This window comes from Cystoisospora suis (assembly GCF_002600585.1).
Source record: "Cystoisospora suis strain Wien I chromosome Unknown contig_1104, whole genome shotgun sequence".
NCBI classification, from domain to species: domain Eukaryota; phylum Apicomplexa; class Conoidasida; order Eucoccidiorida; family Sarcocystidae; genus Cystoisospora; species Cystoisospora suis.
This window is the reverse complement of record NW_027153905.1, coordinates 1-12961: the sequence shown is the minus strand read 5'-3', so window position 1 is coordinate 12961 and position 12961 is coordinate 1. Positions and strand designations below refer to the sequence as shown.

At 48.6% G+C, this 12961-nt stretch overlaps 1 protein-coding gene across 1 annotated transcript; it reads right to left on the bottom strand.

Annotated features, from left to right (window-relative positions):
- Positions 1–2483: 2483 nt before the first annotated feature.
- CSUI_002677 (beta-casp domain protein) lies at positions 2484–12818 on the bottom strand (the record flags this gene model as incomplete). Its single annotated transcript, XM_068062876.1, has 7 exons — positions 2484–2700; positions 3549–4428; positions 5356–7155; positions 7871–8161; positions 8630–8964; positions 9755–11202; positions 11825–12818. Coding segments are annotated over 7 exons (5862 nt in total), but the record flags the coding sequence as incomplete, so codon positions are not given.
- Positions 12819–12961: the final 143 nt, after the last annotated feature.

The following is a 12961-nucleotide window of genomic DNA, read 5'->3' as shown; positions in this document are numbered from 1 at the left end:
CCCACTATCTGCCCAGAGTGTGGGCGGCTCGGAAAGTCCGGTGAGAAAGACCCTCAACGCACACTGTTGTGCGGGGGGCAAGGGCTCGCGTGTTTGTAGTTGGTTCGGAGCAGTAACATCGCGTTGCTCCAGAGGAGAAACAGGACCCGTTGACACGGTGACGCATGCCATGTCGGCCTGTATCGGTGTAATCCTTTCTCCCGGACATCATGGGTCAGCTAGCGCTACATCACAAACCTGGTCACGGGTTTGCGTGCAGACTAAGCTATGTAGTTCCTGGCCCCCAATCGTTCGAGAAGGACCGGCGCACGCTTGCGCCAGTGTGCTCGTGAATCTTCTTTTGTTGCTGTGCAAAGCTACTCCCCCAACTACAGCCCTGGCGCAAGATCCCACTCGGGGTGCAGAGAAAGGAAACGGGAATGACGGTTCTCGTGTGTGGAGTATGACTGTCGCTATGGGCACTCTTCGCCAGTCGCATTCGCGTTTCGAGTCTACTGGCGACGCAGCTGCTTCGGTTTCCCGTTCTGAGACAGCGAGTTCTGTCGCTCGCCGTCTTGCTGGCAATGAAAGTGAAGGAAGGAAGAGTGGGAAAGGCAGACCGTCGGGGAGCCCTTCACAAGGACAGCCAATGCGACAGCCTGACCTGCCCCGTCACCAGCTAGCCCTTACAGCCCCAAGTGCCCAGGCTGGACAACGGCAGGTAGCACGTGCCGAGAACGGGAGCCAAGGCGTCGCTCCGCATCGTCCCTCTCCCGGAGCTTCAGCAGCAGTAGTGTGGTGCGGCGTATTCGGTCCTGAGGTAACTGGGTCGGAATCGCCTGTTCTCTGCGTGCCTTGCGCGACTGCTGAAACGAGGGTGCGCCAGCTCTTGGAGGCGAGGAAACGCCGGCGGGCGGCGTTACAGTCCTTTGAAAGTTTAGTAGCCACACTGGAGCGCAGGCACGCCGAGCTGGCGGGCCACGGACCGGGGAATCCTGAGCAGAGAAGTGCTCTCCTGTTGAGTGTCTACCGGTCACTCCAGGCAGCGAGGCGCGCCGCGGCAGCGCGATTTGAGAATTTCAGCGCTGAGGAAAGTGCCCTTCTCAACGAACTTAGGAGACTAGCAGCGGAGCCAGAGACCCGCATGCAGCGGCGGGACGATAGACTGCGCCACCGGCTCCGAGCCGAGCAAGATAGAAGAGAGCTGCGGCGAGTACAGGAGCGAATTCGGGTTCAAATGGAAATCCAGAGAGCTGTGGTAGGTGTTGCTGTCGAGCAGGCGGACCGAGAGAGGCGGCAACGACGTAGTGGTCATCGTGAACCCATGAGTCCTGGCGAAAGGGATATGCGAGAGATGCTGCGGCGCCTAAGAGAAGATGTACGCTATCCTCGCCGGCAGCGACGCGGACCGTCTTAATCTCTCCTGGAAACCCGTCAGGAGTTAAGTGGCGCTAGAGTGTGGGGCGCAAAGGAGAGGCAACGACGACTGCAGGTGAACAGCGGACTCCGTTGATCGACTCAGAGTAAGCGAGCAAATTACACTCTGTCCTGTCCGGGCTGCATGTTGGGGAGTGCGGACGCGTACAGTGGTGGTGAAGCCTCCTGTGGCCCACTAGTGTTACGCTTCTCGCTAACCCTAAGCACGTAGCAGGTCTTGTTTCCATTCCCCATTTCGTATAGTTCTTGTCTTGAGAGTTCTGAAGTCTCCGTACTACTTCTTTGAATGCGCGAACAGCTACAAAATTCATCAGTTAAGCTCTTACAGAGCAAGCGAATGATACGTAGACTGCCGTGGATCGGTGCGGAGGATTTGTAGACTGTTCCTCAGAGAACTGGTCTTTCCGTTTATTTACATAGCATGGATGCGCACCCGACTGCCGTCTCTCGCCAACGTAACTAAGGACGTACGCCAGGTGCGCCAAGCGGCGACGCGCCGGGTGCTGGATTCGAACAAAAACCTGTGCAACTGAAGGTGACCGTTCTTCTTGTCTTCTAACAGAGGAGTAACTCATCCCTGTGAGACTTTCTGCTGAATCGAGCAGATGAAAAGTATTTCGGCTCCTGAACAGACGACTTCATTGCCTGTACGCCTACCCAGAGAGCACCGGCACGTGCTTTCAGATACATTCGTAGACCTACCCCTGCGAATGTACACCGGAAGCCAGTTACAGGAGAACCCTGAATGGTGCCACTACTCAGAAATCACTTCACGTGTAGACATTCTGTACAGATACAATCCGCTTGCTGCGAGGAAAACGAGATGCCACTCACAAGATGCCAGCCTAGAGGTACGCGATACGATGCGTTTGCTCGCAACACCTAGCCTTTATCAGTTCCGTGCTTTCACCCATGCACTCCTCGCTATGGCAGTTCAAACACTCATTCACGGTGTGTATCTCTACTGAACGATCTCAAAAAAAGACGCGCTCGTGTTCATACACATATACATATATATATATACATATATATATATAAATGAATACGCGTGAATCCACACGAAGCTGATTGAAATATGTAGGCAGGACGCACTTCAAGCAAACGAAATAACGTGAGTACGGGACTTTGTCAAAGAGAGAGAGTGAAGACATCCTGTGGCTCTTCGCGTCATTAAGAGCCAGTTAACGCAAAAGGCTGAGACTGGAAGAGACGTCTCAGATAGAAGAACCAAGGGTGAGGAAAGCTTTCCAATCGCCATAGAGCTGCGTGGCCTCCGTTATGATCCTGAGCAAGAAGAAGAAAAGGTGACACGTGAGAGAGACGGGGCAAAGCAAAAGACAGAACGAGTACAAAAGTACAGGATAACATCCATCTTTGGTACATGCATACGGCTTATCACTATGACAACGAGAGTACCAGAGTACATCTCTATAGTAGACACACATTCCTTCTTTTGATCGCACAGATGCATAGCTGCTTTGTCTGTTGAAGACCCAAGACACACCAAACAAGCGACAGTATAAAGATGTGAATTAGAACACACCTACATGGTCCACAGGTGGATAAACACTCATAGGTGGCATAGGCAGACGCGATAGTTTCAGTGATATACCTGTGCCCGCGCATGATAGCTGAGCTACACTTCCTTAGAGAGTTCGTTTTTGTTTCTTCCTTCTTTCACCTACAGTTTAGATCACCGATTCCTCTTCCCGCTGGGAAAGAATTCCCAGGACCTCTCCTGTGCGACGCGAAACTCAACACGAGAAGACTTCTACTGTTGTCAGAAGAAAAGACTCTTTGCCTGTGTAAAGTCGCAACGCTCACCTCACACTACATGTGTCTTCACCACGTCTCCAAAACCATTTCTGCAGATACTTAAAGTAAGGTGGCTTGACAAAGACTTCTCTGCACTCTGGAATAGTACAATTCTCTCCTGCGGAGGTGCATATCTGTACGTACAGTTGCTCGGTGTAGGCGCGTACACAGATCCAGTGTTTTAGCTACGTGTAAAGACGTATGTATATCTGCATCGGAAGGTGCTTCCTGGAAATCCGTTGATGAATCAAGAGATATTTAAGCCCTATCATACGACGTGAAATGCTTGATCTGCAAGTCAAGTTGTAGATGGGTACCTGAACAATGCGAAGACTCGCGCAATCACCAACCGTCAGAGTTAATCCAAGGTCGGACACCATGCGGATAAAATCGAGATCTTCATCTCCCCCCTCTCGTCCACTTTCTCCTTCTTTTCCCTGATCTTCGTTTTCTTTACTCTTCTGGTTTTCTCCACTCCTTCCCTCTCCTCTCTTGTGACTTAAGTGGCCTTTTAGATACGACGCTATATCTCGAAGTTTCATTCTTCCCAGGAGCAATGTCGACTTTCTCTCTCCTGCTGAGACTCTATACTTTCTTTGTCGGTATAACACTGTATTCACCCCGTCACTACTGTTTTCTTCTTCGTTTTCGAGATCCTCTTCTTCATCTTCAGACCTCCCTAACTGCGATCTTCCTTGATAGTCACCACGTGTAAAATGATCATTTGAGAAACTACAAGAATCACCAGGTAGCTGTCTCTGTGGAGACGGTGCTTGACGAGGGGTCCCTGGAGAAGTGTTACGTGTCATCTCGGCATCTTCATCTCTAGGAGAAGAACATGAAGAGGAAGAAACCGGCTGACTGCTATGGCGATGATTGCGGGCATGGCTGGGTTGAGGAGGGTGAGACAGACGACTCGATCTAGTTAGAGAATCTCCCCTTCCATCCACATACGAAGACGATAAAGGAAGATGTGTTGTAGTAGCACTAGGAGGACACGGGGGAGGAAGAGAAAGAGAAATCGCTGATGATCCATCGATCCGCACTCCCTCACTATCATCGCAAGGAATAAGACGTAATGTAGGCTTAAGAGGAAGACACCAAAAATCTCCTGCCGCTGTCTTTTCATCCTTATCATCCGACCATCCTTGAAAACGCCGCCTTCTTCTTCTTCTTGAACTACCAACCCCTCCATTCCTGTGGAAGAAAACAACGAGGCCGATAGACGTCTTCATAGCTTCATGAACAGCCTTCTCTCGCTTACGTACATACATGTACCCAAATGGAGAGACACCGGACGCTTGATTGATCGATCATTCGGATACCACCTCTCTAAGTAGAAACATATTTCTAGAGAAAGAGAAAAAAAACGAAGACATACCAACCTGAAGAAACGAAAGAGATGCACCAGGGACCTCATCCTGGTCTATCGCCCTCTCCGGAAACACCTACACCAGGTGTATGTATACATACATCTGTCTGTATCTATCTCTGTCTTTCTACAAACACAGATGGGGTCGAATTGTCCTATAGGGTAACCGACGGATGGACAACGACGAAGTTAAGGCCTGCTTCCGTTTTCTGCCATAAGTGTTGGGCTTGACAGGTTTGTTTATGGCGTGATTCAAACAAAGCGTGTCCGATGGATCTGCTACACCCGAGAGAGCCGTTCTTCTCGCAGTGGCCGTCACCTTCATGCAGGTAGACACGCCGATATAGGTTGGGAACAGCAAAAGAAAAAAAAAGAGACGAAGAAGGTTTCACGGGGGAAGAGTAGTAAATAAAGTAAGATTTCCTATACACAGTGTGTCGGCACAGAAGGTAGATAGATGATAGTTTGAACATACTACATAAAGACAGATAGATAGATAGATAGACAGGTACATGAACAGATGATACACATAGTGTATGCTGTATCATGATAAATGGAATCGAGTTCTTTCTCTTCTCTCTCTAGAGAAGCTAACCATAGACCCAGCTAGACATGCATGCACGTGAATCCCCCCCCACCTTAGAACTAGACTCATTACACCCTACAAGCCATCTCGATTGATAAACCACACCTCGTTTGCCTTCGTGTATCCCACACCTTGTCCAGTGATGGTCTTCATATCTCTTTCTTACCTTGGTGTTTTCATGCCACCATGTTCGCCTCCTCCACCAGCCTTCTGTTTTCCTACACCTTCATCTCCTTCACCTCCTACTCCTCCGGCTTTTCCTTCTCTTCTTCTATTGCCATCCCCCCCTCGTCCCTCTTGATGTTGTTTCCTCATCTGTTGATCCACAGTAAGAGCTCCATCTTGATGCCCTTCCTGGCCTGTAGTTTTCGTCGTCTTCATCATATCTACTGCTGTCGCATGGATACGGGAGACAAAGCAATGCCTTATATTTCCTGTACCGTTACCCGATAAGGTCCCTGCAGCTTCATGTCGTAAGAGCTGCCCCATTAACAACCTTCCTCCGCCAACCCCCGGGGATTGATGGTTCTTTAACATTTCCAGTTCTAACTGCATAGCTCGTTTCTTAGCATACACTTCCGATGCTAGATGGCTCTCGGTCAAAGCAGGACAAGCGCTTCGTGCAAATTCAACCCATAGACAGCGGTCAAGCTGAAGGACAACTTGCTCAGAAGGGAGAGTAAGCACACCTTTGTGATAGAGAAAGCTTAACGATGAATAATGAGGCCATGGGAACAAAGAAGACTCCCCTGTCTCGAAGAGAAACGATGCAAACTGATTCTCGACAAAAGAAGATGACCGAGCAAGTCCGTTCTCTCCGTGAGAAAGCGGGAAAGGTGGCGAGGAATCATTGCTGTTGAGAGGTTCTTTCCTGGCCCTCTCTCCTTTCTTTTGTAGAGTGGAAATTTGCTCGTAGGGGAGTGAAGCTTTACTGAAGGGATGATCTCGACATGGACAATGACAAGACAAAGAAAAGCAAGGAGGAGAGAAAGTTTCCCGAGGATGTTGAGAAGAATGCCCCTGAGAAGACAAAGAGAAAGGCGATGAAACGACAGACTTCCGGAGATGCTGCCGTGTCAGCTGTTTACGAGCGTCCTTTCCAGTTTCGTGATAAGAGGGAGAAGAAGAAGAAAAACAGTAAGGAGGGAGAAGTACCTGGACACTGCAGTTAGGGCCAAGAGCTGCTCCAATAGACGAAACTAAACAGTCGATGAATTCATACGCTTCCTTTCTTCTTTGTTTTGTTGTAGAAGATTCCAGGAAAGTCTCCGTCTTGCGATCGGAGAAAGAAGAAGCAGAAACGACATCATCTTCGGGTTTTTCTTTTTTCACTCTACCATCTTTTCCTGAAGCTGAGAAACAAGAAGACGACGTCTTATCTGCCTCTTCCTTATCACTATCATTCTTCGACCCGTTCGCTTTCTTATGATCTGCACTCCTGTCACTCTTCTGTTCGTCTTGCTCCTGGGACTCATGCGTCTGCATCACCCCACACCCTTCTTCTTTTTCTTCTCTCTCGCTCTCCTCCATCATCTTTATCTCTTTCCCCTTGTCTTCATCTTCTTTGGGGACAACACTCGGAGGCTTGTTTGCATGCTTTGTTTCCTCACAAGAAGAAAACCTCGACTCATCACCACTTCCGCCAGAGCCTTCCTTCTTCTGCTCTCCCCGACTGAAGGTGTCTCCTGGCGTATCGATCGTTTTGTCATCTCGTGGTTTCCTCCCTCGGAAAGAAGAAGAATGCTGTAGTGGGGCCATAGGACTGAGAGAAAGTAGGTCGGACGCTATAGGATTCGAAGGAAGGAGAAATACATTGAGCGGCTGGAGAAGAGAGATAAAATGAACAAGAGACTGGACGCCTGTAACGCCTTCTAAACCTCCCGTGAAACACCGGACACAGCAGCGAACTGCAAGGGACAATCGACGTATCTGCAGACATGTTGGCTCCTCTCCACCATTCCACTGCCTGGGAAAAGAAAGGCGAAAAGAGGGAATCAATTGACAGCTACAAGCTATGATACCCAGGAGGGCGCTTACGGTAAGAGACAGAAAACAGATGGAGGAATCACGATAAAGAAGTTCTATCTATCGATCTATAGCATCCCTGTCTGCTTCTTTGCAGCACACTGAACGAGAAAGAGATGACGGCCTATATATGGGAGAGGACCGGAAGAGATTCAAGCGTGAAGAGGCGAGAATCCAGACACGACAGACCTGGTATTAGAGAAGGTACATACGGCGGATTCCCCCTTAGTGATGACGCAAGATGGAGGGAGGGGGAAGAGACACGACGGGGCGTCCTCTTGAGGCGATAATTCTCATGTGTACGGACAGCCAATGCGAGAATGGTAGAGTTAGTTGTTAAACAAAGAAAAAGCCGAAGCTATTGTGCATCCAGGAAAACTGAGGACTTCTAAAACATCCTTCCTCTATCAGGTGGACATGCTGCAACGTCTTCACATAAACTCCAGACTGCCCTCCCCCAAATTCATCTACGATGTCTCATTCAAGTAGATAAGGCTCTTCGCTTCACACCAGTAACAAAGATGCATCGAGATGGACAGACATAGAGATACTCACCACTATCTCCTAGAGATGTATATACATATAGGCACGCACTATCTCTTAGGGGCTTCTCTTCTGTCTTTTCAAAGAGAAGCTACGATGGACAACAACCTCACCGGAGCTGCTTTCTCCATGAGGGTACAGCTGAGGAAGAAGAGGAAGAGAAGGCAGGACCTCCATCCACACCATAAGGACTTGAGCCAGGCATGAGAAGAGAAGGATGCTTTAGAGATCCATCCATGTTAAAGAACGTGACAGCAGCATGTGGAGATACTCCATGCTGCAGGACCGCAGAAGGAATATGGGGAGAAGACGCCAAGCCTCCCCAGACCATAAGATGACTCGCTCCAGCTGGACTGACTCTTCCAGCTTGAGCTTCTGCTTGAAGAAGATTGAGCTTTCTTTGTCTTTTTAAAGAAAAAGAGAGATAGGACAAGGGAAAACAAGAACACACCAACACCGATTTGGGATCAGAATCGAGGAGGGAGAAAACAAAGTCTCGACGTATAAAGAAGACTCTACGACGACTCAGCTGAGCTCAGGCATGATGTCCTCATATACGACCAGCATGGTGTTCCGCTCTATAGATGGCACGCAATCGCATACCAAAGACTTAGCGAATGAATCATGTGATTCCGAGACCTGTCCTCCAATGAGAAGAAGAGTCCACTGAAGGGAGAGAAACTAAGGATAGGGAAGAAAAGAAACATGGCGAGGCAGCTGACACTTTCAAAGCGAGCTGTAAAAGACTGGAAGGTCAATCCGGCCGTTGTCCTTTGTATATCATAGCTCTTAGGGACAGAGTAGTCACCGTACAAAAAGTCAGAAGAGAGGTTCCTCTGATGAAACTTTTCATGCCTAAAGATGTGACTTACCTCTTCCGAGGCACCCCTGCAATGAACTGCTGGTCTTCACTTCCTAGATGTCCATACATCATCGCAGAGAGAGAGGCAGCAGGGCCTCCCTCAAAACCACTAGCTTCGTGGTTGGCCTTCCCGCCGCTTCCATCACCCCCCCCTTCTTCCATCCTGTCAGGCCATGGAAGAAGAGAGAAAGACAATACAGGCATGCCTCCTCCGCCCTCTCCTCGTTGAGTTTTCGTCTTCCCTTGTGGGTAACTCCCGTCTGCTCCACTTGCTCCTATACCCGTAGGCAATGAAGGGAGTCCAGCAGCCGCAGGATTACCAGGCGTCGCAGTTGGATTCACGGACTGTATGTACACCGCAAACGATATTCGAGAACACAGTCCCATAGAGCGAGACCATACACCCCGTCACGGTATACGACGATGACGAAGATGTATTCAGAGCTGATCCTCCGTCTACAGGAGTAAGAGGAGCAAAGCAACTTTTGGCCACTCTGCATGATTTCACATTTGATTCCTCGCCTTTTCTCCGGCTGAATGGCAAGAGAGGAAAGATTAAGATCGTGGACATAAGCACAGATGTACACACATATCTGCGAATACGCCTGCAAGTATGTATGCGTCTGCTCTAGGAAAGTTTGAATCTACTATGACAAGACAGAGATAACCACCAAGGACTTCGGAACACGTCTACAAGTGCACCTGGAGTTTCCACGCACTTGGGCCGTCTACAGAAAGGCCGGCGGGCAGCAGCATGCATACGCACGATGAAGAGCATTCGTGTAAGACATGCAGACTTAGCCAGAGTTCAACCCACACATGGACGTATGTACACATATACACCAGCACGTCCTCACACCCGTTCATGGGGCTCTATTATTCATCTATCGATCACATACATACTGAACTCAATTACACGTTCACATATATCTTACAGACGAGAGGGGGTGGACACCACATGACGAGGGGGGACAACAGACTAGGAGCAAGGCAGATGAACCTTCGGAGGTATCTGCATGTGGACCGCTCTATTCCACTAGCCTTGTCATAGGGCGCAAGCTCAAGGAAACAGAGGTGAATGAAGATATCTTCATCTTCTTTTTTTCTTGGATTCTCCTCATCTCTGTTGTCTTACGAAAGAGGTCGTTGTAGCTGCCCATAGAGCTTTCTGTTCGTCACTCAGAGCAATGCCGAAATCTCCATGGCTTTCTTCTTCTCCCCCTCCTCCTCCTCCTCTCTGTTTTCTTTTCTTATCTTCTTCTTCCTCCTCTTCCTTACGCATTTGTTTCTCACTTCCGTCACCACGAAGTGTCGAGAGAAGGTTCTCATCGTCTTCGTCATCACCTGACTCGTACTCCCCGTGTGAACTGAGAGGGTCTCCACTGCACTCCTCATAATGGCTATGATGTCCCCCTCTACTATCTCCACGTCTTCTTCTGGGTCTCTTGCGGGAGTTCTTTTCTTCCTGTTTCTTCATCGTATAGGTAGTACCATCTCTTCCTTCTTCCTCACCCAACAGACTTCTTTGAGTCTGAGAGTTTTCTCTTTTCTTTCCTAAAGATCGATGCAGCCCAGGCAATTTCTCCATATAACCCCCACCTCCGAAGATAGGAAGAGAGAAGTCATCTCTTCTTCCTTCAACACCTCGTCCACCTTCATCTTCTTCTCTTCTTGAAGAAGTTCTCTTCACCTGAGGAAGAACCGTCTTAGAAGAAGAAGAAAGACTTTTTCTTTCACCTTCTTCTTCGTTTTCTTCTCCTCCGGAAACGCTGACATCTTCTTCTTGTTCTGTCCCAAGTTTCTGCTTCTTTTTCTGCAGATGCTGAGACTTCACCTCTTCGTCATCCCGTTCAGTTGAAGCACCCACCCCTTCGCCACCTTCAGATCGATCTGCTTTTCGTGACGTTCTTGGCGACAACGTTTCTTCTTCATCTTCTTCTCGCATTTGCCCTTTCTCTCCTTCTCCTCGTCGTTGGCGTCCTGAGCCAAACTCAGATGTTGAAGCATCTTGTAAACCTCTCAAATCTCGTTGTTTCTCTGCCTCACCTTCATCACTTGAACTACTTGGTGATAATAGATCTTCTTCTTCTCCTCCATTTAGACTCTCACCTCCATCGCCTTCTCCTTTCTTCCCCGCCTTGCCCCCTTTCACTTTCCCTCGTCTGCTGACCTTTCTATCTTCCTGTTCTTTCATCCGAAGAAGAGGTTGATCGGATCTTGGATTTCTATCAGTAAATGTCTTATCACTGCGTCGTTTTTCCTCGAGCTTTCCACCTCGACTTTCCTCTTCCTTTCTCTCCTTCTTGATGTCGCCTTCCTCTTTCTGAACACCACCTTCTCCATGCCCATGTCGACTCTTCTTCTTCCGTATCCTCTGATCTCTTTCTTTCTCGAAGAGGCGGTAAAGCTCCTCAACAGGAAGACACACACGACGTGCTTGAGTTAAGTGCAAACGTGGAAACCTTGAGAAAAGATCCTCTTCTTCCTTCGTTTTAGAACGTACATACACCCCGTCACTAAGTGCAGTGACACCCGACTCCGGTTTCGGCTGCGCAAGTTTCCACAACTGGTGAGCCGTCGTTCCTATAGAAATATCGAAGAGAGAATAGCATACAAAAAGAACGAATGAGAAGGCCTCTCACACCCCGCGGATGGTCGCTTGTTGACTTATATGTACACATATATCTGTACAGGCACTCATGCATAACCCTCTCTCTCTCTCTCTACATGTATCGAGATGTACGTGCATCTATCTGTATACGTAGAACTGTAAGGAACGACAATCTATGTAATCCCCCTTCTTTCTACACAAGACCAGAAATGTACGTATCTCTGTTTTCGTCAAAAACTGTCCTCAGGTGTAAGTCTAAGAGGAGACAGAACGTAGTCCAACTTCGAAACACTGGGTCACCCGGATCTACTTGACAAACTGGAGATGGATTCGCCAGCCGTCTCCCTTTACGTGCAACATGGAGACTTCCCCTTCTCTAGAGAGGTATACCTCTATCGTACGAATGGAGAGAGCCAGACAAAACAATTCAATGTCTCTTCTATGGTTGTCAAAACATGTTTCCATCCCTACTAGCATACCATCGAGAATCAACAGAGAAAGAGAAAGGAAAGAGAGAGAGAACAAAAGAGAGAGGTGTGTGTACAGGAGGGATCAGTAATAGATGTAATCGCTTCATCGAGAAGTGCAACGAACCTCTCCAAGGCTCGGTAAGAAAGAAGAAGACACAATCTTCTCTTTCAGCAAATCGTAGAAGGAGTTCTCGACTGAGTCCTGTATCTAGACTTGCTGGAGCACATATGAATACATGCCCCGTATTATGAAGAAGATGATGACTACTCCCTGTATTTCTTTCAGGTCCGCCTGCTCCTTCTTCATCACCCCCTCCTCCTCTTCCTCCTTCTCCTTCTCGAAGAACCCAATCTAGCTCCATTTCGCTTCTTAACATCTTAATGAACTTCAGACTTCCAAAAGCCATTCCTGCTCCTACCCCTCCGGCGGGCACGACTAGACTCCCTCCTGAAGTTGGATTGACAAGCTGAAGACAAGAATGGCAAGCAGAACCCCCAGGGATTCCACCGGGGACTGCCTTTTTACCTCCATTTCCTCCGTGCATTCCATTAGATGGAGAGGAAGATGAAAGAGGGTGGCCTGGGTGAGGAGCCGCGTGACTCATCATCACCTTCATAGTAGTGGCAGGAGAAGACGAAGAACCCCTAGGAGGAACTCCATTCGGATTTCCAGCTGATGAAGAAGGATCTTCTTCTCCAAGACTCTTAGGAGATGACTGAGGTAAACTAACAGCGTGACTGCCTGTTGGGTCTCCTTCTACACCGGAAGAGGAAAGAACAGAGCGAGGATTTCCTCTACCTTCACCTTCTTCTCTTTGATCTTCACCGCCTCTCTGTTTCTTATCCCCCGCCGATTTCTGTATAACGTGATAAGCATTTGGTGGTGCCGCGTANNTGTGTGGTAGTAGTCGTGGGAAGAGACTTAGAGCAGTAGAGAGGATTGACTCGTTGATTCGCAAAGAGAGATCGAAATCTCTCCGTACTCTGAGGTAGAAGAGGTTTGACGGCAAGGAGAAATTGAAGGGCGACAGGAGACACAAAGAAGATATGATGAGAATGAAGTGATGGAGACAGTCTCCATAAAGCTTCCAAATGAAGAAGGAGCTCAAGGACAGGACCTGAAATAAAAGAGAATAAGAAGTCAAAAGGAGAAGGAGAGACAAACGCAGAATGCTACCTCTTGAAAACATCGTCTACTCGTATCTATACAGGGAGGGTGGTAGATTTTCAACAACGTAGATAACCTCCCCCCCCCCCCCCC